This window comes from Zingiber officinale, chromosome 2A (assembly GCF_018446385.1).
Source record: "Zingiber officinale cultivar Zhangliang chromosome 2A, Zo_v1.1, whole genome shotgun sequence".
NCBI classification, from domain to species: Eukaryota; Viridiplantae; Streptophyta; class Magnoliopsida; order Zingiberales; family Zingiberaceae; genus Zingiber; species Zingiber officinale.
In genome coordinates, this window is record NC_055988.1 from 100,464,678 (window position 1) to 100,492,379 (window position 27,702).

Genomic DNA, 27,702 nt, shown 5'->3' on the forward strand with positions numbered 1-27,702 from the left:
TATCAAATATTCATGTGAATATTTTTCGAGAGGCCTAAACTTGTTATGTCGTTTGCTTCTGGAACCTTCATTTCTCTATTGCCCTCCACCGACTTGTCTTCACCGCCCGTAGACATACAGCGTAGATGTCTCACCGGAAACGGCAACGGAACGGAAGCAGCGGCCGCCTCTCTTCCATCGACGGTGCTCTTGCAGATGAGTCCTCCTCTCCTCCTGCCGCCATGCCAGGTAGCTTCAACGACCCCGTCACCGCGGACGTCACCCTCCGCCTCGAGTTTTACGACGACCTAATACCCGATCTGGACGCTCCCATCCCCTTCCTCGACCTTTCCGTTCGGTCGGACGCCCTCCGCCGCTCCCACTATTTTTCTTGCCTTCTCTCCGACCGCTGGAAGCAACCTGACGGCTCCTCCGACGAGTTTCCTGTCCGATTGACGCTCAAGATCTCCCGGGACGACGATCTCCGCCGCCGTGGCCCATTCCACGCCCACGTCGCCGTCCTCCGGCTTCTGCACACGCTGGATTTCTCCGGATCGATCGCCTCCGTTTCCGACGCGCTGGACATGATTCCGGTCGCGTTGGAGCTCGTCTTCAACGATTGCGTCCGGGCTTGCGTCCGGTTTCTGGAGGCTGTGCCGTGGACTGAGGATGAGGAAGAAAGGGTCCTCAAGTTGATGCCTTTTCTTGGTAAAGAGGAGTCCGAGGAGCTCCTTTCCAGGGTTCTTCCCGTGGTGTCAGCTTCTAGGGAATGCGATAGCATACCGGAGTCTATGCTCCGTGGGTTGATTGATACTGCGATCCGCCGGAATCTGAATGGGGCGACCGTGAAGGCCTTTGTGGCGAGGATTCTGAAGGATTTCCCATCTCGGGAATTGGTGGAGAAGGTGCTGGGCCAGGCATTCTTGTCGAGCTTGGAGAGGGTAAAAGACTACATGGGGAAGTATGCCAGCCCTGAAGTCAGGATCGCCGAGAATAGTAATGAAAGAGAAGCCATCCAGAAGGTGAACTTGCACGCCGTGCTGGTCAATGTGAAGCATCTACATTGGCTGATTGATAGGATTATGGAGCTGAGGGTCGCAGACAAGGTAGTCAGGGAGTGGAGTGAGCAGGAGGCCCTGGCAGCTGACTTGATAAAGACCTTCAGGGATGATACTTGGAAAAATATTGTGCCTGGATTGGCTTTTTTGGTCACAAGGTGCAGCTACCGCCTGGCTGATGCTGTTGCTTCTGGCATTACTTTGGCTCCTCAACAGGTCTGTTATCACATTCCTCTTGCCTTTCATACCATATTTGAGTCTGATAAGTGTTTATGATTATTTGGTCATGGTTGACAGATTGATAAGATCTTCTAAACTTTCAAACATTATGAAAACTATTAGCCCCTGGAATGAACGAACTTAAACACTTATCACCTCTAACATGTTATAAATAAACACATTCCCAGTTTAAGCCACAATAGAATTGTTTGCAGAATTCATGTATTGTCACTATCAAATTTTTGTGGATAGTTGCGTTCACTATCGAAGTTGACGAAGTTAGCTAACCATAGTACTACTTTGTCTTAGGTGAGAATGAGACTTGTGAAGACCTGGCTTCCTGTGTTAAATGTGCTCAAGGATATATTTTTACAAGAACACCCTGTCGGTTATATCTTTCGAAATGAGAGTGTTGGTGATAAAACACTATACCTTGACCTTGAGGAAACATTCCTAAAGATTATATCCACGTTGCCACTCTCCAGTGCTCAGGAACTGCTGCAGCAGTGTCTGTGCTTCTCCACTCGCAATCTTGACGACTGCCCCCACTTGACATCTGCATTCAGAACATGGTTCAGGCGTGCTAATAGATCTCCACTTGATTTAAGAAATATTTCATAGAAGCTGCCAGGACATTGTTGTTATCAGGTTAGTTTTAGTATATTTTTTTCATGCAGATTGAGCAACTGCTTATTAGTATCATTTATTTAACAACTTCTGAATTTGTTAATCTTGTTGTATAACACAGCGATATGCAATTTCTGTTTTAGTTTACTATCTTTATCAATCAAACCAAAGCATCTGACATTGTTCAATGTTGATTTTCCTATAACAAGAACAAATAGAGTGGCAACCATTACACATCTTATTCCATAATTAAACTCTATATTGCTTTTTCTCCACCAATATGACAAACTAATTTTATAACAAACACTGTTGGCTCTATATAAGGTCATATCCTACCAATATTAAGTTCCATATTTCATGAGATTGTTTGCATACCTTTACATGATTTCTGGACCTAACACCATCCTCCACTTTTTTCATCCATGGTTGGGCTTGGGACCAGCATTTGTTAGATCATGTCAGCATGTGCTTGGTTCTGTAGGAAGTTATATTTATGTACGCAAACATTTTCTTTCTTGTTTGATGCTTGCTAGAATTCTAGTCTACTGAATTCATGTCGCGGAGTAACTATTCACGAATTTAAAGCCGCCTATTGTGATATTAGGAACAATGACTTTTTTTTTTCTAAATGCTAGTGGCTTAGACTAACTATGGTTCATGATGTGAATTTGGGAAATATAGGTGTGGAAGCATGTTTTTTCCCCATAAATTGACCTCATTGGCATTTGTTTGGAACTTAATTGTAAACATGTGTGGACATCATTGTAGATGTACAAACTACGTGGATGTGGATGTAAAGATAATATATATGTAAGATTTTTACAAGTTTCACATGGTATCAGAATCAATACCTAATTCATACGTTTGTCCTTCCGTCAAACCTCATGATCTCACCCTTCACACAAGCTGGAAAGCCACTTGTCTTCTCTCTTCAGCAAGTCATCACTATATGCATATTCTTCCGCGGTTCCTTCAGTCTCCTGCTTCCTCAACAGTCGATCTTCTTCTTGGATGTTTTTCACTCTTAAGTGTTTTTTTCCTTCAAAAAATTGGTGTAGATGGAAAAGACTAGGGTTAATCACTCCAATTAGCCCCTTCTAATGATATATATTATATGTATATAGCATGGCTGTCAAGATCAACTAATACTGAATCGGCTTGTCCGAGTTGCATTGATATCAGTAGAGGTCGATCCAATTGTTTTTGAAAAAATGGTTATCTCAGGAAGATTTCATTGAAGAAATCTAAAAAAATTCAGACTCAAAGAAATTAGTTAAAAATGAATTGGATTTTACTAAAAAATAAATGGAAACAATTGAAATTTGATCAAATTGAGAGATCTTTGAAATTTGATCAAATTGAGAGATTTTTGAAATTTGGCTGAATAGGTTGATTTGGTAAACTCAAGGATCTAGTAAACTCTTTGCTGATCTAGTAAACTCAAGGATTCCTAACAAATTGGCATGGGAGTGTGTGTGAGAGAGATTTCTTTCTTAAATTTAACTTAAGTTCTTAACTTCGCTACCTGCTACCTGAGATTGTCAAGATCAAATCATTTAACCATGCTACTACTTGGTAAACAACCACTTGCCAACCAATTGTCTCATCTCTCTCAGATTTTATTGAGAAATTTTTTTGTTTAGAAATCCTATCAGTTCAATTGAGATGTGATTTAGGTCCAACTATGCCTTATGATATGAAATATTGAATCATAATCTAGTTTTGTCAAATAACATTTTGATCTTCCCACTTTACATCTTTCCTACACTCTCTTGGAGCGAACAACATATCATAATATTTCGTTCCTAAAATCTTGGCCTACTTTCTCCTCTATTGAACAAAGCGTATGATTTCATTTCCATTGGATCTCTGAGTATTCAAGACAACTTTAGAGCACACTAATTTTGAGATTCATGATGGAGCAAGAGATGGAGCTGAATAACACAATGTAAAATATGAAAAATAAAAAGATCACCTGTCTATCTTAATAACTGTGTTTGCAAAACCTAGACGCAATTGGTACCTGATAAACTCACCGATCACATTGCATAGGTTTTATCCCTGAGTAAGTTGCTACAGAAGGCCTACACGTATGAGATAGCTTCTAACTACTTTAATTCAGTTGAGGAAATCAGAAGAAGAAGAAAAGACCCCTAGAATGAAGAATAGCTTTCAGGACCTTCAAGGTTGTGTGTTAGGTTGACACCCCTTGGATGAGTTTAGTTGTTTTTTTTATACATGTTGTCTGGTTTTTCTCCTTCCAAGTAAAGGTTTTATTTCTACAACGCAAGGAACGAAGATGAGGAGAGGATCTGCCAAGTACCATGCTGTAGCTTTGCACTGGATCCAATGGGCCATAATAACTAATTTTCAACGGTTGGGATTTGCTGCTGCTGACATCTGCAAAGTGTAACGCTTGCAAGCAGACTTCGAACTGTTCTCAATGTTTTTTTTTTTTTTATCTTATAATCTAGCTTGCCCAAGTTTCGTTCGAATAATCCTGAAGTTAGTTTTCATCCATCGGTAAATTCGGAGCACAATTTATACACATTTACTTTAGCCCGATCTCTAAAATATCCGTTGTCCCAACTGGGGTTATCTTGACTACAAATAAATTCGTTATCCTTATAGCTTGTGTGTTAATGATATAATAAATAGATCGATAATTATTATTTCCAGTATTATTTATTTTACTTACCAATAAATATTAAACTTTCTGTTGCTACGAGTCCGAACAGTTTGAAAGTGTGCTCGTTCACTTATTAAAATGAAAAATAAATAACTCAACATAATCTTTGTTTTTGTTATTAATCTATTAAAATATATTAAGTAAATTAAATTAATTAATTAATAGATTTATCTTACTCTCGTGGACTTTTGATGGGAAGGTAAAAGAAACAAAACAATAAAAAATTCCATTTTTATATTTGCACAATTCAAAATAAAGAGGGTGAAAACAAAATTCCAATTATGTAGTGATTGCTCTTATTTTCCAGAGAACTTGACGCAAACTGAACTAAAAGTATTCTTGAGCAGTGAGCTCAACAAGAACAATTCGTATGACACAATAAGAACATGCAATTTAGAAAAGATGATTAAAGAGCACAAGTTGATGCAGAGATTCTTTTCTGGCTGAGCACAAAGAAAAATGATTATTGAATGTAAGCAATTTGCGAGTTAACTTACAAGTAAATTCCACTTTCTTATTGTGTGTGAGATTACAATGTAGGCAATACCATGAAGAATGTAATGAGGTTTGCGAGCAAGATGAGAATACAAATATGTATATATATATTTCACATATCTCTCTCTTTTTTCACTCTTTTATGTTTTATGTTGTGCAATCAATAATGGCCACTACCATCTCGGGCTGGAGGCCATCGCGTCTGACTAAAATTGATCCAATCACCCATAATAACTTAACAAGTCCTGAATGACAATCTCCAGGTACGATAGGGCTTCCACGACGTTCCTTGCCATCTCAATGTAAATGAGCCAATTGAAGGAAGAATAATAATTGATAGAAACGCCAATTATGTGTTCAAAATCCTGTAGATTAAGCGCTTTATCAGTTGTCATAATCAACCGCAAAGTAAAGCAGAAGATGAAAACGACCTGGTCAAAGAAAAGCCTATAGTCTTACCTTGTCGGGATTAAAAGATATTTACTCGAAGAAAGCATACTTGATCATGCATGCAATTCCAGCAGGATGACTACTTGGTTTTACAGTAGATTTACGGATGTATGGTTGCGTGTACTGAATATCAACTTAAGGTAAAATTGAGAATACTTGATATAACCATATATTTCCAGATGCCTTCAATCGCTAAAAGTCTCAGGACGAAACATGGGGAAAAAATGTAAGCTTTCCGTCATAATTTTGGACAGAATCAGTTCGTCTTAGACTCAAAGTAGGACCAAATGCATTGCTTGTTGTGATGTGACCTAATTGTCTTAACCTTTACTCTCTGTTTCAATCACATGGGCTCATTACTAACATTGGCTTTTCCGCAGATAGTAAAAGAACAAGAATGTCCATACATGTATAAAAGAATGTCCCATGGGATTGAGAATGTAGCTCGCTGAATATATATATGAACTAATCCCTCAGGATTGGCATTGCCTCTTTACATGAACTAGTCCTATGTAATTGCTAATACTTACATCACTTAAATATCTTTTAAGAAAGTAAATTTCTTTGGTCTTTCTCTACCCCAACAATCAATCAACCTACTTTTTGGTTGTCTATTCTTTCACCCCAAGTTAACTACAGCAGACAACTTTAAATAGAAATCTAGAGAAGAACACATTCCTTGAAAGTTAGAAAATATATGCACGTAAATTCTGAGCGTAGCAGCTATCCTTTGGCAATCTAGATCGAACTGTTTAAAAAATAGAAATACTTATCTTTGACCCCTTCGGACAGCAGTAGTGGCACGAATAGTGATGGATTGAGGAGGCAGACCAACAATTGCCACAAGACCGCTAGCAAAAGCTGCAATTGCTCCTACAGCAAAAGCTGGTGAATTGCTACCCCCAAATAATTGATCCAAAGGCCCACTTCCCACAGACACAACCATCTGATATAGGACAATTTGCATCAGTAACATATCAAAGATAATATATATATATATATATATATATATATATATATATATATATATGGAATTTACCCTACACACCCACCCATGGGCGACCGCCCTCGCAAGCAAATTGATCGGGGCAACCGGAAGTGATCCGGATGCCCCAATCTGTGAGGGTCGCCCACGGTGGTGTGTAGGGTATCAACCCTATACAAATATTCAAGTATTTTCTTTCTAGAAAATTATTGTTTAAATAAGTGATAAGAGGTAAATCATAAGGCGATCTGCTTCTAATTTTACCTACTGCATTGATATAATAATTTTTAACTGAGATGTAGGACCAATGGTGCCCCGAGGATTGTATAAAAAACAGTCAAAGGTTCTTAAAAATTTTCCATGGCCATTTCTACCTTTGTCTACCTTTATCAACAATGGTAAGGATAAAAAAAATTGGAAATTACAAAAATAGAAAGGACGTTAAGCTTCTCTTATCGACAAAATTCTACAACTAAGTCATCATTTGTGTTAAACATCTCTAGCAAGATGACACACTAAATCAAATAAAAGAGACGTGTCATAGACTTTTGACACTTGATTATCTTAAATTCTAAACAAAATCAAGGATGAGAACATAACATACAAAAACAAAATGTTTCAAGTTCACACACTAGCATTGTTTGCTACTTGGCCCAAGCCTGCTTGAAATTTGTCATACTTTAGTCATTGTCCTGTGAATAAAGAAAAATATAGAAGATGGAAAATGTCTACCTGAGGTACAACAATTGCCAGATTCAAAATGCCCATTGACAAGCCTGTAGCAATGAGAGGTGTTACGCTAAACAATTTACGCATAACAAGAAAAATGCACAAGAAAGTGATGGGCCACTCACCCTGGCCAAGCCCCAAAGGTTCTATACGTGCAGAAATCATTGCATAAGGAATAGTGTAGGTAACCTGCAAAATAATAGTTAAACAAGTAGCAATATATTTCCATCAACACTAAATAATTACAGAAATCACTTACAGACAAAGGTGCCCCAAGGATTGTAAAAATAACAAGTGCAGCAATAACAAGACCACTTGGAGGAAGACCATTTGGTGGGTAATCAATATTCTTTGCCAGAGAAGATATTATAAGCATTGCGAGAAAACAAAAGAACATGATAATGTTGGAAATTCCCCAAATCAAGCCAGCACCAAACTTCCTGCAGAGTTTTTCCAAAACCACTGAAGTAAAACCTAGAACAATAGAATTTAACATGAGACCAATAGCCCCCATTCTCACTCCAGTTTGATACATTTGCCCTTCGTCTGGGTCTCCTTTGTAAATTTCCCGGCCCATCCAATCAGTATCAAAAAGGGTGAAGGGAAACCAACCTAACCAAGTAAGTGCAGTCGCAATGAGAACCATCCAAACAGGGAGCGTAAGATACCTACAAGAACCAAATAATTCCCATAGAAAAGCCTCATGTCCATTATCTGACTGTGCGGTTGAATCTTCGACAGAAGTCATAACTTTGTTAGCAGAAGAAAGAGGAATTTCCTTCGCTGATGACACACTAATACATGTGGTCATCAAAAGAAGAACAACGTCAAGAAGAAAGGCAGATTTGAGGTTGGCACAATTTATGCTGCATGCTGAAGTGACATTGAAGGGAAATATGCTATACCAATGGCTAAAGGAACCAGTAGCAAAGCCAAGTATATTTCCCAGTGCCATGAAGAGTGAAAAGTAAGCATTAGCTACACGTGTCCGTCTGTGATCTTTCCCTGAAATTGCAGGAGAAACATGAAAAATTTGAGAGTAACTAGCTTATTGAGCTTTATGAAACAACTTGAGCACTGACCATGCTGGATTTATATTTTTCAGGAGCAAATATAGGTTTAATAAATAATGCTACTGTGGAATCTTGACTTTGTAAACAATTTCCTCAATAGAGGTTTTCTCAACCACTGCATCAAAGGAGTGGACCAACCATGCCAGATTCAGTTAGAGGACTATGGACTAACTAGAATTAGACGTTGACCAAGTTGTTAGGAAGCAAATGAAACAAATGCTCATGAACTGCTAAGGGTGATTGATGACCGCTCGTTTGACCATGGCTTAATAGTTAACTGAATCAAATCTGAATTATAATTTATGCTTACTCACGCAAGGACACAACCCTGAACAATACAAAGGATCAGCTAATCTTTAAGGGGGGCCAGCTCAAGTAGGTCAAGCATAACAAAAGTCAAGGAAAGATAGCTCTTGATCAGCCAGTCTATTATGACTATTCGGGGTTTCGCCATGTTCCTGATGCCTACGCCCAAACCCTCCTAGCCTTAATAAACTTCATGATCGGGGAACCTCCAAGACCGAGAAAGCTCAGGGGTGTAGTCTTAGAGGCGCAAGCTTTCTTTGATTTTGTTATGCATGATCTGATCTGACCATTCTGACATCGGTGTTTGCCTTGCTCTTGCCTCACTCAGGCTTGAGCTGGCTTGAGCGGGCTTGACTTGCGTTAATATGGTTTTACTTGTGCCAAGCTTGACCAAGCCATTTCTGACGTTGGTGATTGCCTTACCCTACTTACCGCCTTGTGCATTGTTACTGGTGTTTGAGTTTCAACCTCTTTTTGAGAAAGAGTTTTTACCCTAGGAAATCCGAGTGAGGGTTAGAGTCTGATCCGGTTTGAGAGTAAATTCAATCTTGTGAGTCATCGGATCAAAGTTCATATTCATGACTTGAATGCGTAAAAGATATTTGACAACAAATTTTTAGTAGTAACACTAACACATTTGCTTAGTCCTCAAGAAGTTATACATTAACCTAGAGAAGTGGTCCTTTTTAAAGCCGTATGCTCTCTTGGATTTGTTTTCTCCAGTGGATATTTCAATAGACCCTAACAAAACTAGGACACTCAAGAATTGACTTGAAATTCATATTGCACTCAAGCTTAAATATTTTAGATTTATTTATTTTTTTAAAATGATAATTGATCCCGAGACCTGCGGAGATGACGTGTTGGGCACGGTGGATGAATGATTGACCATCAGAAGACCTTTCTCTCTAAAATAAGTTTCTCCTTCAATCCTACGCACAAGGAGACGATCCAACAAGACGTCAGTGCCTAGAAACTGGGGGGAGTCTCTAGCGAAGGCCTTTCGATGCTCAAGTCAGTCTGTCCGAACGAATGGAAGAATAGTCAAAACACATGCGCGAGTAGAGTTGCAGATGTCAGTGAGCTTACCTTCGTCACGGAGAGAACTCCCCTTTTGTATACCACCTCACATAACCTCCACAATCATGAGGTGACAAAGTGTGTCAAAGGTTGCTAGGCAATGCACCATAATTATTTGAAGAATCTTTTTCTTACCCACATGTATACCTCTTTTATCATTTATAGCTTTTGTTATTGCCAAGGTTGATGAAGAAATATGTTGTTATTATTGGTCTACGAATAGGAGACACGATGACCCTGAAGAAGGTTCCAGAAAAATATTCTCTAATACAAAGTTGTTATTGTGACAAGTTGTCGGGATATTGTCTGCTGAATATGATTCAGCCGGTCCTTAAACCGACCGCCCTATTGAGATGTTATTATCGATCAAATATAACCTGACCAGTCTTTAAGCTAGCCACCTGCTAGGATGATGTAGTTGACTGAATAGGTCTCGGCCGGTCTTTAAGCCAGCTACCTTGTTGGGCAGATGTTATTTGATAAGTATATCTCGGCTAGTCTTTAAGCCAACCACTTGATTGGAATACCTACTGAATATATCTCGGCCGGTCCTTAAGTTGGCCGCTTGATTAGAATACCTGCTGAATATATCTCGACCGGTCTTTAAACTGGCTGCTTGATTGGAATACCTGCTGAATATTTTGCATGGCCTCGAGACATTCACTTAAGAATGATATAATGTCTTATTCATGTTGGAAATCCGCTCAAGGAATAATATAGCGCCTCATGCTTCCTAGAAGTTCTTCTGATACCATATGTTTTGCTGAAATCTCGCCCGGGTGATAATACGAGGACAAGTGCTGCAAACCCGATCGCCCCTTTATTTGCCTGGGTCTATAAGGGATTACTAAGAGAGATGCAACAACAATGTGTCATTTTCTGACCGGATATCTGTATGATCAGAGCATACATGTTCGCCCGGCTTTAAGACCGAGCGGATATACATACATGCTACCCTCTATAGTTAGTCTGTTAGCGAGTCAGTCATTCCGGCCAATACGTAAGGTTGGTCGCCCTTAATCTTGGCCGCATCAAGGTCTGACCACCCCTAGGACAAAAAATTCCCTTATTCGCTAGGCCTAAGGGATGACCATCTTTCCTCGATCGACTTAAATCCCGGTCTGGTCAACTTAAGAACATTAACACTAGGCAGCTGATCTAGGCCAAAGGAGGGGATGTTACTTCTTCTGGAGTAGGATTGCCACGTCATCTTGACTTTGACCGTCACGTCACCTTCTCGGTCCATTCGTCATAACCCGTATCACTGGCCTCCCCTTTAAGTCTAGTCGAAGGAGGTGTAACCGACTGATTGAACTCAAGTCTTAACTTTGCCCGCTCAACCTTTCCGTGCTTCCTTCCTTTTGTACCTTGGAGACTTGGCAATTTTTTTCAAAAACTGTGTACTCGCAACCAGTTTTTCAAGATGTGATTACCGAGGCTACGTGAAGAGGTTCATGGTCAGAGGAATAATGTGGTTGTCACTTCCATCAAAAATGTCCATTCATGGGTTGATGCCACGTGACTTCCCTTTCTGTTTTCCGAAACGACTTCTGGCGCACGCTAATCTGCACGAATTAACGATATGCCTTCCTTGCATATCAACGGTCCTTAAGAGCGCATGTTGTTTTAATCAAGCAGCCGCAGTTAAACTAGTTTTTATAAAAAAACCCTACGCAGTCGATACTCTTAGCACTTGCACTTCATCGTCTACAGTTTCTTTTCCAGTGAACCTTCCTCCTCCATTTTTTCTCCTCCTGCGCCTTAAATGATCTAGTAAGTTGTTCACTTCCAATCAATTCTTCTTATGGCTCAAGAATCATTCGCCCCCTAGTATACCTCTACCTATTTCAGCTTTGACGATTCTAATGAGGCTTACATCCGGTCTAAGTATGAAATCCCTAAAGGGTATACCATTGTCCTGCCTTCTTCCAACGATCGACCTCGCCTTCCTCCCCCTAATCAACATCACCTTCTTTTCTAACGTTAGCGACAAGTTTACGTTTTCTTGTCCAACCTTTTTTTTCGGAAGTAAGTCGATACTTCCAAATCCCCTTACAACAGTTCATCCCCAATGCCTTTCGGTATATGTGGGATGTTCATGTTGTTTTGCCTATTCAACATTCCCTCAACACCTCAATCTTTTTCTCTTCTCCTATCCCAAGAAATCAGAACCCGATGCCTTTCTTTTCTAGTCCCAACCAAAGGCGGTCTTCTTTGAGGGTATTCGGTCTTCGAACAAAGGCTGGAAATCTCATTTTTTTTTCATGAAAATTCTTGAGCCGACTACCTGGCCTATTGAGTGACAATCCTTTTTTCCTCCTCTTCCTAACCTCGACCAATTCAAACAGGATCACATTTTTGTTTCTTATCTTCCTAAACTGAATAATCAATGTTTTAAAATTCATAGGTGGTTACACGAAGACTTTCTATATCTGTTTGGATTAAGCCACATCCCAAGAAACAATTCAGCTCCTTTGGTAAGTTTTGGTAATTCAATCCTTACGTTATTACTGACTAAGGTGTTTTTTCTTTCGTGCAGTGGATGCTATTTTGAAGGCTTTGGTCGATAAAGCAATCGACCTGAACACATCAGAGATTCACGCGAGCAAGAATTATTAGCCGAACGGGATTTACCTTTGACCGTCTCCTCTGATGAAGCTTTCGGAAGTCATGGAACTGAATCCATCACGATTATCATTTCTGGAGAATTGCCCCTAATGCGCTTCCAATGTCGAAGGATTGCCCAGTGGAGAAGGGTGCCTCTCCAAAGAAAAAACGCAAAGGGTGAAAGATTACCCTTGCCCCCTCCTCCCAAGAGGCTAGCGGTCTCCATGTGACACCTTCTCTACCCTTGTCCTCTACCCAGGAAGATTCTTCCCTGGAGGATACACAAGAGCAATCTCTTGAGCAGACCCTGTCCGCTCTTTATCCGGCTCTCTCTACCCCTATTTCCATGCGAACTCGAAAGGACCTTTCTTTACCGGGCGATTCTTCAAACCCCGACTTCTCCGCATCTCCTGACGAAAAGACCACCATTGTCGCCCTAGAGTTGTCTCATCAATCATTTTTTTCTTTACCCTCTGCCCAACCTTTGATCTCTTCAGCATCCACCCCTTCTCCTACCCTTCCGATATTATTAGGAGATTGTTAATAAGTGCTTGGGAGGATGCAAAAAACTAGTTCAGTGAGCTTACTCCTACAGAGTTAGCAGACGAGTTCTCATATGAGCAGACTAAGGTAATGTAATTTTAATTGACTGTCTTTCACCCATTTTAGATGTTTATAACTATGTTTCACCCATTTTCAGCATTGGGCAATTAGTATGAGTGTTGCTCAACAATTGTACGACCTATCTCGGGAAATTGAGTCGCTAAAGCAACGAGTTATCGAGGCAGTTTCCATGCGTACCTCTGAGTGGATAAAAGAGCTAGATACCCAACTACAAGAAGCTCAAAGCTAGCTAAAACCGAGCTTGAGAGGGCAACCCAGTGGAAAGCTACCTTGGATACTTTTGAAGCTCAACTTCAATCGAAAAGTCTCCGAGTAGAAAAAAAGACGAATCTGGACGAACAAACGGTAGAGAACGCACAACTGTCCGCCCAACTACAGGAATTGAAGGCTACATATGATGTTGCACTAGCTACCAAAGAATTCAAACTGATGGCTCAAAATGTCGAGCAGGATTCCATGCTATCAGATTTGGTGACTGCTCAAATTGAATCAATCGTAGTTCGGACGGAGTTAGGAGCCTATCAAGCGGGAGAGGACCAGCGATTTGAAGCAAAGAAAAAAGCTCTATTCCTAACACGAGACTTCAATGCCCCCATCGCTGACTCCATTACTAAAGCACTTTTTCTTGAAGCGGAAGGAGCAAAGGAGCAATTAAAAAAAGGTGGATATCTAACCTCCAATCCTCCCGCCAGTTTTTTGGATCACAAAAAGATAACCTGTAGTGCTCCTCCCGATCTATTTCGAAACCTATTGCGATCCATCTCGTTCTTCTTTATTTGTCTTACTTGATGATTTGGGTATTAATTTATGTTGTATGCCCTAATGTAAGTTTTGGTTGAACCTATCAGATGTCTTTTCTTTAAAATTTGATTGGCTATCCATTTATGATTTTACTTAACACATATGCCCTACATTAAGGATAATCTGAATCTGTCCAGGCGAAAATTCAGACTGGGCAGGACAAGAATGCTTAGGGCCGACCATCTAGGCCGACCGAACTATAGCACCTAACGCTTATTCACCTAAGGACGCCAATCTTTATGGCCAACCATAATTAAAACTTGTTCAAGTTTATTTTTGCCCGAGCTTACACTTGTCCATACCTTATGCTTTAGGATAAGACGAACAATGGCAAATATTGTTAACTCCAAACTAATCGAAATTGAAGCCGCTTGGTACAACATTATCTGGGTAAACAATCAATCTCGTACAAATCTGTTCGGGTTTTAACTTATTATTCCCCAGGTCAAGTCATAAAGGCTCGTTCGAGCTTGGGACTAGCCATGCTTCTAAAAGAGTTGCACAAAAAAACTAAGCTTACCTCAAAAACATCACCGATGTTTCGAGATGACTGCCTCTCAAATTAGTTACCGCTGTAAATTTTTTATTGGTGACACGTATGCGCACTTCATCCTAGATATATAACCTTTCATCTACTCACTGCTTTATCTAACCATCCAACGTTCACAGGTGACCCCGCCTTTTCACTATTATGATCCGACAATTTGACTAAAAAAACATTTTCGAAGAATCCATATAAAAACTTTGTGAAAAAAAGAAAAACCCTAAGGCTTTGCCCTCTTCTTCTTCTTCCTCAGTATTTTCACACTTTTCATTCTCCTCATCTTCTTGTTCACCATGGCTGAAGCTCACGCGTGGTACACTTAATGCTCCGCCAACTTTACTATTGATGATGCCTATGAACTCACGATTAACTACGGGCTTCCATTTTGCATGGTTATTCCAACTGGCCAAGGCCGCCCTGATCTTCCGCCGCCAAAGAGTATTGCTGTCTTTAGAGAACAAGTTATAGTCGAATTCCGTTTCCCCTGCATCCGTTCTTCGTTGATGTTAGCCAATATTTTGGCATTCCACTTCATCAACTTATTCCCCAATCTTTTCGCATTTTAAGTGGTGCTGTATTATTTTTCGCTTGTTCAATGTTCCTCTTCTCCTCATTTGTTCCACTATTATTTCTTCCCCCGACAAGTAGAGGACGGTCAATTTTTCTTTCAGGCTCGCTCTAAGGTGATTTTGTTCAATAGAATTCCAACCCAGGAGGAATGAAGAGATAAATATTTTTTCATACACCTTCCGAGCTTTCTGTCCTGCTCCACAACCTGGCAGCCAAACCTTTCCCCTATTCCTGACTTGGGTAACCTTCGCACAAACCCAACCCTTTGCCAAGCTCTAGATCAACTGAGAGGTTTGAAGTTTAGCTTGCCAGAGTTGACCATAGAAAGTTTATTATATATTTTTGGGCTTAATCCGGTTAACCTTGAGCTAAGCACCACCTTTGGTAAGAAAAAATCTTTGTCTTTCCTTAGTCATTTGTTATCTCCTAGTCACCTTTTATAATGATTTCTATTTGCTCACTTATTTTTATAGCAAAGGCCATTACTCCCGCCTTCCTCTTAAAAAATAAGCGGCTAACAAAAGAAGCTTTAACCCGAATAGGCGAGAACCTACTACAGGAGCGTCTCTACTCTCTCCGGCCGAACCTTCCCATAGTTCTTCCTCCAGCGCTACAAATTCGGATGCCCCTCTCATAATTAAGCACAAAAGGACCCAAGCAAAGCAACCCATCGCAAAACAGGATCCTTTTGCTTTGGCCGAGATCTCTTTTGCTCGAGGTAAAGAGCCTGGATCTCAAAAACATAGTCACTCTCGTTTTACAATTACTATGATGAAGCTAGACGTTCTTATATCTGTCTCGTGCGACCACCCTAGATATCAGGCCCATCGAGACAATGCTAACCCCTATACCTACTCAACCAATTCCACTAAGCCTTGAGTGTTTCTTCAACTACCCCTCACGCCAAACGAACTCCTAGTACAAGATTAGCCGATCGTACATCTCATCGATCAATACTCGAGGAAAGTTCTGGGCCAGTTGAGCAAATATCAGAATCTTTACCCGTTCAACCCTGAGATCTCTCTTGCACTTCCTTCGAGGCCTACTTCTTCAACTAGTTCTCAAAGCCTTTTCAAGCAGTCCTATGGGTTGCCCTCCCAACAAAGGCTAAATACCACTTCTTCCTCACCTTTCGGGATACTTAAGTAGAAGGGTTCACTGGCCGAGTCATGGGTGCAAGCACATAGACAAATACAAGAGACCACACTTTCAGTGTGTGTCGACGAACACACCCGAAATGCTACTGCGATGAGTCCATGATTAAGTCTTCTTAAATTACCTTTGTGAACTATAACTTTGTCGTTATTTCATTCAATTTTATGCTTCTGGACTACATTTGGGCCAATTGGTTGTGGACTTGGAGCAGACCAACAAAGTTTTGAAGGATCGCGTGGAAGAACTAGAGGTCACTTCTACTGCTCCTAATAATGAGATGACCAACTTGCAAGGAAAAATAGAGGAGCAGGCTGAGCTCATTTCTGGTATGGAAAATACTTTACAAGAATGCTATCAATTAATGAAGTCTCAATAGATGGACAAGCAAAAATTAGATCTCTTGCTGCAAGGCAGCGAGTCCAAGCTCTAGGTAGAAAGAGCAATGAAAGATAAAGTTATTTTAGACCTAACTCACAAGATTACTTTGCTAGAAGAGCTAAGTCTTTCACATGCATCCAGATCCCTTAACCTAATCCAGGAACTATCTACTAAGAACTTCTTGCTACTGAAGCAAGAGGTGGAGTTGAAAACACGAGAAACCCAGTTAGAGTCCATGCAAGCCGAGTTAAATGCTGCAGAGGTTGAAGCGGACACTGCTCAGACCAAGTTATCCATTTATAAAGATGGAGAGAATGGATGCCTTGAGGCGGGGAGAAGAGCTTATTTAGATTCTATTGACTTTAAAAGAGAACTAGGCAATCGACTCGCAAGAACACTTAACCATTTTGTTAAAGGGGTAGTCCAACAATTACAGGAGGGCGACTATCTACCAACAAATCCTTCCCAACAAGCTATTGATCAAAATTGACTTCTCAACGAGCTCCCCACATATAAATTATTACCTTCAAAGAAATTTGCCATAATTGATTGCCGGATTGAGTAATAAGCTTAGCCCTGACTCAGATTGAATAAAGAAAATTTACCCATAATATATGCTTGCTTGTGACCTAGCCCATGACTTAAGGGCTTAGGATAAACCCGATAGCTTGGGAACTAAAAATTTATAGGCGTGAGAGCAAGCTCACTTATAACCCGACCGAACGGTTCGAGAGTTTATGATATTTCGGTCTTTAAACAGCTCTGGATTTATCTGAGCCGCGAAAGCATGCTCGCTTATAACCCGACAGAACGGTTCGGGAGTCTGGAAATAGTTCGGTCATTAAACCATTTTGAATTTATCTGAGTCGCGAGAGCATGCTCGCTTATAACATGATCGAACGGTTCGGGAATTTATGATATTTCAGTCTTTAAGTCGCTCTGGATTTATCTGAACCGCGAGAGCATGCTCGTTTATAACCCGACTGAACAGTTCGGGAGTTTGGAAATAGTTTGTTCATTAAGTCACTCTGGATTTATTTGAGCCACGAGAGCATACTCGCTTATACCCGACTTAGCGGTTTGAGAATTTATAAGATTTCGATCTTTAAGCCACAATGGATTTATCTGAGCCGTGAGAGTATGCTCACTTATAACCCGAATAATCGATTCAGGAGTTTGAAAATAGTTTGGTCATTAAGCCACTCAAGATTTATCTGAGACGCGGGAGCATGTTCGCTTATAACCCAACCGAACGGTTCGAGGATTTATAAGATTTTAGTCTTTAAGGCGCTTTGGATTTATCTGAGTAACGAGAGTATGCTCGCTTATAACCTGACCAAACGGTTCGGGAATTTATAAGATTTCAGTCTTTAAGCCGCTTTGGATTTATCTGAGCCGCGAGAACATGCTCTCTTATAACTCGATCGATCGATTCGGGAGTCTAGAAATAATTCAGTTATTAACCCGCTCTGGATTTATCTGAGCCGCGAGAACATGCTCGCTTATAATCAGACCGAACGGTTCGGGTATTTATAAGATTTCAATCTTTAAGTCTCTCTGGATTTATCTGAGTCGCGAGAGCATGCTCGCTTATAACCCGACCGAATGATTCGAGGATTTATAAGATTTCAGTTTTTAAGCCGCTCTGGATTTATTTGAGTCGCGAGAGTATTCTCGCTTATAATCCGACCGAATAGTTCGAGAGTCTAGGATTTGCTCAGTCTTTCAGTCGGGGGTTATAATATATAGTTTGTAAGAATCTTCAGATAAATTTGCCTGCATTCTCATTAAGTATAAAAAAATTTACATAATGCACGAGTAAATTACAGGTGTACTTGTCAAGCCCGATAGGACTGTAAATGATTTGTACTCCAGGGTCTGTCTAATCTTATGCCTTTTGCATCTTTAAGATAATAGGAGCCAGAGACGAGCTTTTGTACCACCTTGAATGGTCCTCTCCATTGTGGCTCTAGCTTGTTTACATCCCCGACCGGCTTGGCTCGCTTACAAACCAGATCGCCGACCTGAAAAAATCAAGGGCTAACTCTTCTATTGTAATTTTGTCTCATCCTTTACCAGTACGCCATTAATCGAGCTCTCGCTTATCTCTGACTTTCTTTATCAGATCGAACTTCATTAAACGTCGGCCGTCATTGTCTTCATACAGTCGCCTCCGATCAGATTCCATGTCAATCTCGACCGGGGCAACAACTTCACCACCATAAACTAGATGAAATGGAGTTATACCTATCGCTTCCCGGGAAGTTATACGATATACTCATAGTACACTAGGGAGTTCATTGACCCAACTTCCTCCAGCATGGTCTAATTTGATTTTAAGATCTTGGATGATCTCCCTATTGGTTACTTCTACCTCGTCGTTACTTTGAGAGTATGTCACAGATATAAAGGCCTGTGTAATGTCATAGTCTGAACACCATTCTCTAATTTTTCTGTCCTGAAATTGTCTTCCATTATTTGAGACTAATCTATGTGGAATCCTGAACCAACAAATAATATGCTGCCTTAAGAATTTGATAACCATTTGCTTGGTTATCCTGGCTAATGACTCGACCTCCACCCATTTGAAAAAATAATCCACCGCTATTAGCAAAAATCTTTTTTGAGCAGGTGCTAAGGGAAAAGACCCACAAAAGAAGTCTTTAACAGTTCTGTGGGATGATGAGGGATATTCTGATGCTTCTGACAAGATAAACAGGTTCTTACTAGCCGAGCAGCGTCAACCTGCAGGGTAGGCCATAAATACCTGGCCAACAATACCTTCCGAGCGAGAGACTGCCCGCTCGCATGACTTCCGCAAGAACCTTGCTGTATCTCCTGTAAAATGTATTGTATGTCCTCCGACCCAATGCACTTGAGAAAAACACATGAAAACGACCGCTTATAAAGTTGATCATCAATCAAAGTGAACCAACCGACTCTCTTCTTAATCATACGCGCCTGCTCACCCTCGGCTAGTAAACTGCCCTGCTGTAGAAATAATATAATTGGGGTTCTCCAATCACTCTGTAACTCCAAGTTGGCTTGTCTTTCAATGCAGGCTACTAACAGTGTTTGCTCTACCGGCTTGTCTATATTCTAGGAAATGATGGCAGAAGCTAGCTTGGCCAGGTTATCCGCCGTTTGATTTTCTGATTGGGGAACCTTCTGGATAACTACCTCTTGGAATTCCGTTCTGAGTTTCTCGAATGCTTCCGCATAGAGCTTAAGCCACTCGTTATTAATTTCAAAATTGCCCGATAACTGTCGTGCCACTAGTTGAGAGCCAAAATAAATTAAAATTCGAGTGGAGCTCACCAGTCTTGCAGCTTGTAAGCCGTCTATCAATGCTTCATATTCAGTCTTATTGTTGGTGGTTCGGTAATTCAATTGAACAAACAACTACATTCTATCTTCCCGAGGGGATATCAAAAGAATACCTATTCCACTGTCCTGTCGAGTGGAGGGCTCATCCACATAGATTTTCCAAGTCACCTCCAACTCGGGATTTTGAACCTCTGTTAGAAAATCTGCTAAAACTTGAGCCTTGATGGCTGCTCGAGGTTGATACTGTATATCATACTTATTGAGCTGTCCACTTGATCAACCTACCAGAGGCCTTCAGGTTGACAAGTACCCGACCCAAAGTACTGTTAGTGAGTACTATGATCGAATGAGAAAAGAAATAAGGATGTAATATCCGGATAGCTAAAACTAATCCGTAGGCTAACTTCTCGAGTGTGGTATAATGACACTAGGCTCCTTTCATTAAATGACTTAAAAAATATACAGGTTGTTCCCTCCCCTCTTGTCTCACTAATCCTCTCCCGATCGCATGATCATTAGCTGACAAATACATCCACAGTGTCTCGCTCGCTATGGGCTTGGCGAGTATAGGCAGGGCAGACAGATAATTCTTCAGCTCCTCAAAGGCTTTATCGCAGTCGGCATCCCATTAAAATTTAGTCATCCGACGAAGTATCTTGAAAAAAAAGTAAGCTTCGATCGACCGAGCGGGAGATGAAACGAGAGAAGGCAGTAATCCGACCGGTCCTTCAGATTGCGTGGAGGGGCCATATCTTGTAACGCTCCCACCTTGCTCGGATTATCTTTAATCCCTTGCTCGATCACAATATAGCCCAGGAACTTCCCTCTCTTGGCTCAAAACAGGCATTTACTGGGGATGAGCTTTAATCCATACTGCCTTAGGGTGTTACAGGTTTCTTCCACATCCACACAAAGATCGACCGCTCAAAGGGACTTACTAAGGATGTCATCCACATACACTTCCATATTCCGTTCAATTTGCTTTCGAAAGACCTTATTCATGAGCCGTTGGTAGGTAGCCCCTGCATTCTTCAATCCGAACGACATAACATTATAATAATAAGTGTTCTCGGCAGTTATGAAACCAACCTTTTCCTAGTCATCCTTGACGAGCGAAACTTGGTGATATCCTTGGTACGTGTCCAATATACAGATAAACTCACACCCAGAAGTGGAATCCACCACTTGATCGATGCGAGGGTGCGGATAATAATCTTTTGGACAGGCCTTGTTAAGATCTCTGAAATCGATGCAGACCCGTCATTTATTTCCTGGCTTTGAAACTAAGACCACATTAGCCAGCCAGGTCGGAAATTAAACTTCACGAATGTAGCCTGCCTCCAGTAACTTATCTATCTCATCCTTGATGATCTTATTCTGCTCGGCTCCAAAATTCCGCTTCCTTTGCTTGACCATCTAAGCGTCTGGATATATATGCAGCATATGCTTCATGGCTGTTGGTGACACCTTAGTTACTTCTGCAGATGACCAGGCAAAAACATCGTTGTTACGTGTAAGACACGCAACCAACTCCTTTTTAAGTTCCTGGACCAAGGTTTAAAATTTCGACCCGTGCCGAGATTTTGGTCTTAGACCGGAACAATACGATTTCAGTATCGTATCGTGTCATGCCGATACAGTTTCAGTATTTTTTATTTATATATAGTAATTATAAGATAAATATATTTATGGTGTATATATAAATAAGTTGTATATTGATTTATTATAAGTTCTCAATTATTAAATAATTTAATATTGTTAGAAAAAATAATTATAATTTTATTTAAATAGAATTAATATATCAATAATTCAAATTAAAATGGATCTATCTATAATAATAATAATAATAATAATAATAATAAGTATAAAAATTAATACAGGATATTACTTTATATATAATAATTATTATATAAATTAACTATTTATTCATTTAATTAATTATTAATTAAATAATATATATTTTAAATAGTAAAAAACTATTAAGTAAAAAAATTTAAAATAATAAAAATATTAGAATATAAATATAATTTATTATAATTTTTTAGAATTTAAAAAAAAATTAGAATTTTTTTGAAAAATAGAATTTTTAAAATTTTTTTAGAATTTTTAGAGAATTTTTTAAAAATTTTAAATGAAATTTAAAATAATAAAAAAGGTATTAGAATATAAATAAGAATTATTATATATTTTTAAATTTTTTTAAATGAAATTTAAAGCATTATTATTTTTAGAATATTAATTAATAAAATTTATTAAATTTATTTTAATTTTAAATAAATTAAACTTACCCGTGTCGAGTGGTTGACCGATAAACAGTGCACCACCGTCTTAGAGCTTCTTGAGGAGGTTCTTGGTATCTTTCTTGCACGACCCTCACATGTTGCACGGCTTGTGGTCGTGGTTCTTGATGAAGAGATTGAGGGGCTGCTTGGGGTCCTCTAGGCGGAGGAGCGGGCAATGCTTGGCGCTCGGGCGCCGAAGCCGGTGTTGGTGCAGGGGTGTCTTTCCTCCGGGCGACTTGCACCTCTTCAACATTGATGAATTCGATCGCTCGGTCCAACAGATGATCAAAATTCTTCGAGGGTCTCCTGACCAAGGAGTTGAAGAAATCATTATTGACATACCCTTGGGAGAAGACGCTCATTAGGATTTCGATAGTGACAGAAGTAATGTCCATAGCCACTTGGTTGAAGTTTTTAATGTAGGACCTCAGTGACTCCTTAGGCCCCTGTTTAGAAAACTCAGGGGAATCCTTTGGTAGCTTCGACTGCTTGCAAAGTGATGAAGGAAAATCTTACGAAAATCCTTGAAACATCGAATAGATCCAGCGGGTAGTTACTTAAACCATCTCTATGTAGAACCACCGAAGGTGGTGAGGAACACCTGACACATCACCCATCAGTAAATTGGTGAAAGAGGGTGGCGTACTCAAACTTGACAAGATGATCCTTAAGGTAAGTCAATCCTGAGTATTCTCCTATTGCCAAATTATGATAATACTTTGACAACTTATCTTCTAACACCTTCTAAGAGAACGACGTGCTAATTTCTTCAGGGAGCTATAGCGTATCGGAACTTTTCCCCTTCGCCTTTCAGGTACTTCTCCATAAGACTCCCGGTGAGGTTCTTCTTGATCCATATGCTCAGGTGCCGTGCAGAAAAGAACTCGGTGGTGTGGAGATGGTGAACGAGATGACCTAGACAAATGGGTTGGACCTTCCTGCTATACTCCTCTTTCCCGCTAGTGAGCCGTCGTTGAAGCAACATGATTAGATGGCAATAAAACACCGTCGGGAGCTCCTTGCCGTTGCTGTTGTTGTTGCAACGTCATTTGACCTCAAGTGTTGATGATTTAATTTAGGTCCTCTTACGTCAAAGTAACAGTGGTGAATTTTCCAGCCTCCTTCATCTCCAATTCTCAGATTCAGTAGAGATTTCCCTACACAACGCTAAATTTGATCCTGTCTGAGACTTGAGGAGATGACGCGCTAGGCACGGTAGATGAATGATTGATCGTTAGAAGACCTTTCTCTCCGAAAGAAGCTTCTCCTTCAATCTTGCGCACAATGAGACGATCCAACAAAATGTCAGTGCCTAGAAACCACGGGGAGTCCCTAGCGAAGGCCCTCCGACGCTCAAGTCAGTCCTAGTCCGAATGAATAGAAGAACAGTCAGAACACATGCGCGAGTAGAGTTACAGAGGTCAACGAGCGTACTTTCGTCACGAAGAGGACTCCCCTTTTGTATACCACCTCACATAACCTCCGCAATCATGAGGTAGCAAAGTGGGTCAAAGATTGTTAGGCAATGCACCATAATTATTTGAGGAATCTTTTTCTTATTCACATATATACCTCTTTTGTCATTTATAGTTTCTGTTATTGTCGAGGTTGATGAAGAAATATGTTGTTATTATTAGTCTACTGATAGGAGACACGATGACCCTTGAAGAAGGTTTCAGAAGAATATTATCCAACACAAAGTTATTATTGTGATAAGTTATCATGATATTATCTGCTGAACATGATTCAGTTGGTCCTTAAAACGACCGCCCTGTTGAGATGCTATTATCGATTGAATATAACCCGACAAGTCCTTAAGCTGACCACTATTAGGATGATGTCGTTGACTGAATAGGTCTCGACCAACTTCCCTGTTGGGTTGATGTTATTTGATAAGTATATCTCGGCCAGTCTTTAAGTCAACCACTTGATTGGAATACCTGCAGAATATATCTCAGTCGGTCCTTAAGCCGACCGCTTGATTAGAATATCTGCTGAATATATTTGCTGAATATTTTGCGTGGCCTCGAGACATTCGCTTACGAATGATATAATGTCTTATTCATGTTGGAAATCCGCTCAAGGAATAATATAGTGCCTCATGCTTCCTAGAAGTCCTTATGATACTATATGTTTTACTGAAATCCCGCTCGGGTGATAATATGAGGACAAGTGTTGCACACCCGGTCGTCCCTTTATTTGCTCGGGCCTATAAGGGGTTACTAAGAGAGATGCAGCCACACTGTGGCATTTCCCGATCGGATATTTGTATGATCAGAGCATACATGTTCGCCCGACTTTAAGACCGGATGGATACACGTGCATGCTACCCTCTATAGTTGGTTTGTTATAGAGCGAGTCAATCATTCTGGCTATTGCGTAAGGCTGGCTGGCCTTGATCTTGGCTGCCTCAAGGTCTGACCATCCTTAGGACAATAAATTCCCTGATTCGCTCTGCCTAAGGGATGGCCATCTTTCTCCGATCGACTTAAACCCCTATCTGATCAACCTAAGAACCTTAACACTATGCAGCTAATCCAGGCCAAAGGAGGGGATGCTACTCCTAAAGTAGGACTGCCATGTTATCTTGACTTTGACCGTCACGTCACCTTCTGAGTCCATCCGTCATAACCCATATCAATAATCAAGTTAGATGTTTATGAAGAATTGATCCAACTGCCAACCTATAACTAAAAGGGATTCAAATCCATTGTATTGAATCATCTTTTACTTAATACTATTATTTTTGTTCGATGAGTTGAGTTGTTTCTGCCACTGCAGATCTTCAGTTCAATGGTCCATTGACTCCTTAAGTTGCATTTCGCCTCCCTAATATTAATTTTTTTTTGTTTTCTTATGATCATATCTTAATCTACATTTCTAGTTCATGAAACAAAAATTGAGCATAGATAGTGTTGGTGCAATATCCCTCAGGTCAAGGTTGACCTGGTTGACCAAGCTTGAGTCTTGGTTTGGGTTTCAATGTTTGACAATACAAGACTTTGATGATAATGGACAAGTGCAGGTGCAGTTGTCATTTGGGGAGATTGTTTGGTGCAATTCCCCTCTGATCAGGATCTGATCAGGCTGATTGAAGAAGAAGTAGGTCAAGGTTGACTGGATACTTGTCTAGGAAAGACCTAGTGAGTGAAGCTAGGCAGAATGGAAATCCTGGTGAGTGAAGCCAGGTGAAAATCCTAGTGAGTGAAGCCAGGTGAAAGACCTAGTGAGTGAAGCTAGGCAGAATGGAAATCCTAGTGAGTGAAGCCAGGTGAAAATCCTAGTGAGTGAAGCTAGGTGAAAGTCCTGGTGAGTGAAGCCAGGCAGAAGAGAAGTCGTAATGAGTGAAGCTAGGCAGAATGGAAGTCCTGGTGAGTGAAGCCAGGCACGGAGAAATCCAGATGGGTCAAGGTTGACCAGACATATGGTGAAAGTCCAAGTATGTCAAGGGAGTGACCGGATACTTGGCATGATGAAGGAAAGTCCAAGTGGGTCAAAGGGATTGACCGGACACTTGGTGAGGGAGTCCTAGCAGGTCAAGGGTGACCAGATGCTAGGCATGATGAACCAACAGGTCATGGATTGACTGGATGTTAGTTTGGGGGCTTTGGGACTTGGTTTTGGGCAAAAACTAGAAGCTGGATCGATCAGCCGATCGATTGGCTGGAGCCCAATCGATCGGCCGATCGATTGAGGCGTCCCCGCGAGAAGTCTTCGTCCCAATCGATCAGTGGATCGATTGGGAGGCAGTCACGAGCACAGAACGCCTCTAGATCGATCAGCTGATCGATCCAGAGACCCCGATCGATCAGTGGATCGATCGGGGAGGTGCGTTTTGTCGCAATAAGCCCTGGATCGATCAGCCGATCGATCCAGGAAAATTCCCAGAGCACAGAGGCGCTCTGGATCGATCCATTGATCGATCCAAAGCCTCCCCGATCGATTGGGAGCATTCCAATCGATCGGGATCCGACCGTTGGCGTCGTATTTAGCTGTAGGCGCTCGATTCCTTCGGCAGATCTTCCGACACTTCATACGATTCATCTCAGCGACTCCACAGCTTCTCCACAAAGTTCAGATCACCAGTTCTTGAAGGTTCTTGGAGGTTTTTCAAGTCAAGAGGCGGATCTATAGCTGAAGAAGAAAGCTAGGGTTAGGGTTTCTTGTAAGCTTGTGCTACATTTTGTTTCCCTTTCCCTTTCTTCTTGTAGTGTGAACTTGTAGGGCTTCTCCGCCTTCGATAGTTACCGAAAAGGAGTGTTTATTAGTGGAGGTGTGTGTGTGTGTGGATCCTTGGACTAGTCACCTCTTTTGAGGTGGATACCAAGTAAACCCTCCTTGTTAGCGTTGTGTGTTTTGTTTCTTGTACATTTTCGCTGCATATCTTTGAAGAAACAAGCAACGTCAACCACGAAGCACGCGACGAGCTATTCACCCCCCCTCTAGCTACTTTTCGGTCCCAACAGATAGTGTCCATGCCCTAACTTGAGAGAAGTGCTAAGTGTTAGGTGCAGTGGGTAATCTCATTTTACTACTTCTAGGTTTAGGCTTTCATCTCGAGTTTATGTTTACCGATGTAATGATGATGATTTTATTATAATCTGATCCGATACTTCTTGTGGCCAAAGTCAATAATGCGCGTCCATATGAAAAGAATAGACATTCAGAAAAGTGGCTAAGCCGCTAAGTGGCAGTCGATGTCGCCCACCAACAGCGAGAGGAATTTTTGTAGTATTTGGGATAAGTGGTCCTTAAGATGTCACTTCTTGTATTGTTGTGATTCACAATCCTGCAGATTAAAGTACTATTTTCCGACGCTGCTACACACATTGCACCAAATCAAGAACAGTTTCTCTGCTTCCAAACTCGAACCGCTTTATGAAGGATAAATGTCGATCGAAAACACCGGAAGTAACTTGGCAGTTTTACTTGTATAATCTAAGTGAAATTTGAGCGCGTGTGGACAACCCAAAATCACAATAAGGAACTTCTGGCAAACGAAAAATCACTTTGAAAGAAACTAGAACGAATGAGATGATTATTAACCAACCTGTGAGATCTGCGAGGAGGGCTCTGCAGGGGCCCTGGGTAGTGTTGTTCCCCACGTCGAGAAGCCAAAACCCTACTAGATAGACAGAGATCGCCCCGTACCGTGTCTCCCCGCCTCCGCGATCGCCGAGGATGCGGCCGATGTCTGCGGAGTAGCCGATCAAGAGAACGGAGAAAGCAATGGACAAGGCTCCGCCGATTATAAAGGGCCGGCGGCGGCCTAGCGAACTAGCGCACCGATCGCTCATGTGGCCGACGAAGGGCTGGACAAGGAGGCCCGAGAGGGGCCCGCAGAGCCACACGAGGCTTGCGAACTGGTGGGGAATCCCAAGCTCCTGCACGTAGGGGGTGAGTAGCGAAAGCTGGAGCGCCCATCCAAACTGCACGCCGCACGCGACCGACGCCACCCGGAGCAGCACCCGCCGCGACACCTTGGGCGGCGGCGGCGCCAGTAACGCATCCCTGCCAACCGCCGCCCTCGACTCCGCCGCCGCCGCACTCTGCCGTCCGGGGATGGCCATCGTCGACTGTAGTCCTCCCTCCTCTCTCGATCTCCCTGCCCTCTCTCTTCCTTACTAGCTTCAGCAGGCTGATACATGCAGCGTTAGAAAGGGAAAGAAGCCGAGGAAGGTACGTAACAGATCTTTAATCCCGGATAAAACGGGCCCGAAAGCG

The 27,702-nt window shown here is 41.2% G+C and overlaps 2 protein-coding genes across 3 annotated transcripts; one reads left to right on the top strand and one right to left on the bottom strand.

Moving 5' to 3' along the window:
• The first annotated feature begins 12 nt into the window (after positions 1-12).
• Positions 13-4,561, top strand: LOC122041730 (BTB/POZ domain-containing protein At3g05675-like). 2 transcript variants are annotated; one of them, XM_042601514.1, is made up of 3 exons: positions 13-1,253; positions 1,566-1,904; positions 4,175-4,561. In XM_042601514.1, exons 1-2 carry the CDS (start codon positions 126-128, stop codon positions 1,875-1,877), a joined length of 1,440 nt encoding a protein of 479 aa, XP_042457448.1. In that variant the 5' UTR covers positions 13-125; the 3' UTR covers positions 1,878-1,904; positions 4,175-4,561. The 2 variants fall into 2 exon arrangements, with proteins under 2 accessions (XP_042457448.1, XP_042457449.1); XM_042601515.1 differs by lacking the exon at positions 4,175-4,561 and adding an exon at positions 3,936-4,146.
• A 455-nt stretch (positions 4,562-5,016) lies between these two features.
• LOC122041729 (sucrose transport protein SUT2-like) lies at positions 5,017-27,655 on the bottom strand. The gene is made up of 6 exons (XM_042601513.1): positions 27,029-27,655; positions 7,491-8,236; positions 7,357-7,420; positions 7,235-7,278; positions 6,291-6,463; positions 5,017-5,432 (listed from the first exon to the last, which is right to left on the bottom strand). The coding sequence occupies exons 1-6, from the start codon at positions 27,546-27,548 to the stop codon at positions 5,417-5,419; spliced, it is 1,563 nt and encodes a 520-aa protein (XP_042457447.1). The 5' UTR covers positions 27,549-27,655; the 3' UTR covers positions 5,017-5,416.
• Positions 27,656-27,702: the final 47 nt, after the last annotated feature.